The sequence below is a fragment of the Orycteropus afer genome, unplaced genomic scaffold, assembly GCF_000298275.1.
Source record: "Orycteropus afer afer isolate SDZICR_OR568_19922 unplaced genomic scaffold, OryAfe1.0 scaffold00127, whole genome shotgun sequence".
In the NCBI taxonomy this organism is placed as follows: domain Eukaryota; kingdom Metazoa; phylum Chordata; class Mammalia; order Tubulidentata; family Orycteropodidae; genus Orycteropus; species Orycteropus afer.
The window spans coordinates 3193014-3194599 of record NW_006921714.1 but is presented as its reverse complement, the minus strand read 5'-3'; the positions used below and the strand labels follow the sequence as shown (position 1 = coordinate 3194599).

The following is a 1586-nucleotide window of genomic DNA, read 5'->3' as shown; positions in this document are numbered from 1 at the left end:
AGGAAGTCACTGGAGAAGGAGGCCAAGCGGCTGTGGCAGCAGGTGGAGCTGAAGGACGCTGTCCTGGACGACAGCACCGCCAGGCTGTCCGCGGCCGAGAGGGAGAGCCGCGCCCTGGACAGGGAGCTGGCCCGCTGCCGGGACGCAGCCGGCAAGCTGAAGGAGCTGGAGAAGGACAACAGGGACCTCACCAAGCAGGTCACCATGCACACAAGGACACTGACAACCCTGAGAGAGGTGAGCTGGGTGCCGGGCCCCTCTGACGAGGGCTGGTGGGGTCGGTTGTCTGCACAGAGCACGCGGGGGGTTGCAGAATGCAGTGGAAACCTGTCCTACGTAGTTTTCCCTGATTACAAAAAATCCAAAGAAAGAAACCACACTCATGCCATCGCATCAGCTCTGACTCAGAGCGACCTGTCCTTGGGTTTCCAAGGCCGTATCACTACTGAAGTAGATTGCCCAGTCTTCCTTCCAAGGAGTGGCTGATGGGTTTGAACCACTAGCCTTCTGGTTAGCAGTCAGATGCCTTAGGCACTATGCCACCAGAGCTCCCAATTACAAACAATCATATAAAGGTATGTAGAACCAAACAAGTGTGGCCCTTAGATGGCACCCAGAGTTAGTGCAGAGGGTGGAATGATCAGCTTTCCCAGGAAGGCCTGGGTTCAGTTTCCAGCCTGTGCACCTCACCCAGCTACCACCTGTCTGTTGGGAGCCTTGTGCATGGCCGTGCTGCTCAACCGGGGTCAGGAAGAAAGGCCTGGTGACCGACTTCCAAATAAACCAGCCCTCAATACCCTATGGATCCCAGACGCCCAGCCAGCTGACCGTGGGGCGGGCACAGGACCCGGCAGTGTTCCTGCTGCGCTTGGGGTTGCTGTGGGTCAGTGCCAGCTCCACCGTGCCTCACGGCAACAGCTGGCACTCTGACGTCCCCACTGCTAGCAGCTCCGTTAATTTCGTTTTAATCGTTTTCCCCGGCCTGTGCTGCGCTCGTACTTGATCTCAGGCTTCCTGGTGGGACTATTCTTCCACTTCCTGTGTCTTACCAAGTAGTTTTCAAAGTATGATTTGAAAGAATGATTCATGTTAATTAATTTTTTAATGTTTAGCACAATTCCCCCACCCCCATTTTTTTTTTATAACTATTTTAAATGATACTGAACTTTGTACACATAATGAATAGATGTGATGATGATCTCAGGATATATTCCTAGAGTGGAATTACAGGATCAAAGAGTGTGAGTGTTTTAAAGCTCTATTGATAGACAGGAAATTGTCTAGAAACCCCCGTCCTGCTTTCTCTGGTCTTCTGTGCGTGAATCACCTGGACATTGGTTCAGTGTGTTGGGGGTGGGGTGAGGGGGGGCTGCAGCAATGCTGCCTCGCACCTGAGTGCTTGCTGTGGCCCGTGTTCAGGCTCTCGCCCGTGTAGGGGTTCGTCGTGGGTGTTTGCCAGTGGCCTTGATCACAGATTCAGGCACGCAGGCCTCTGCAGTCTGTGGCCGGCTGTGGCCTGGTGGAGCCCTTGTGCAGATCCATGGCCCCAGGCAGGTGGTGAGGACAGAGCAGCTGAGAACAGGAAC

At 54.2% G+C, this 1586-nt stretch overlaps 1 protein-coding gene across 1 annotated transcript in view; it reads left to right on the top strand.

The window, feature by feature from the left end:
- The window catches only part of CCDC88C (coiled-coil domain containing 88C), a 168188-nt gene that overhangs the window by 109905 nt on the left and 56697 nt on the right, over nucleotides 1–1586 (top strand). Inside the window, exon 19 of the mRNA XM_042781485.1 lies at nucleotides 3–237. Within this exon, the coding sequence (XP_042637419.1) occupies nucleotides 3–237 (235 nt within the window). The remainder of the gene's footprint in view (nucleotides 1–2; nucleotides 238–1586) is intronic.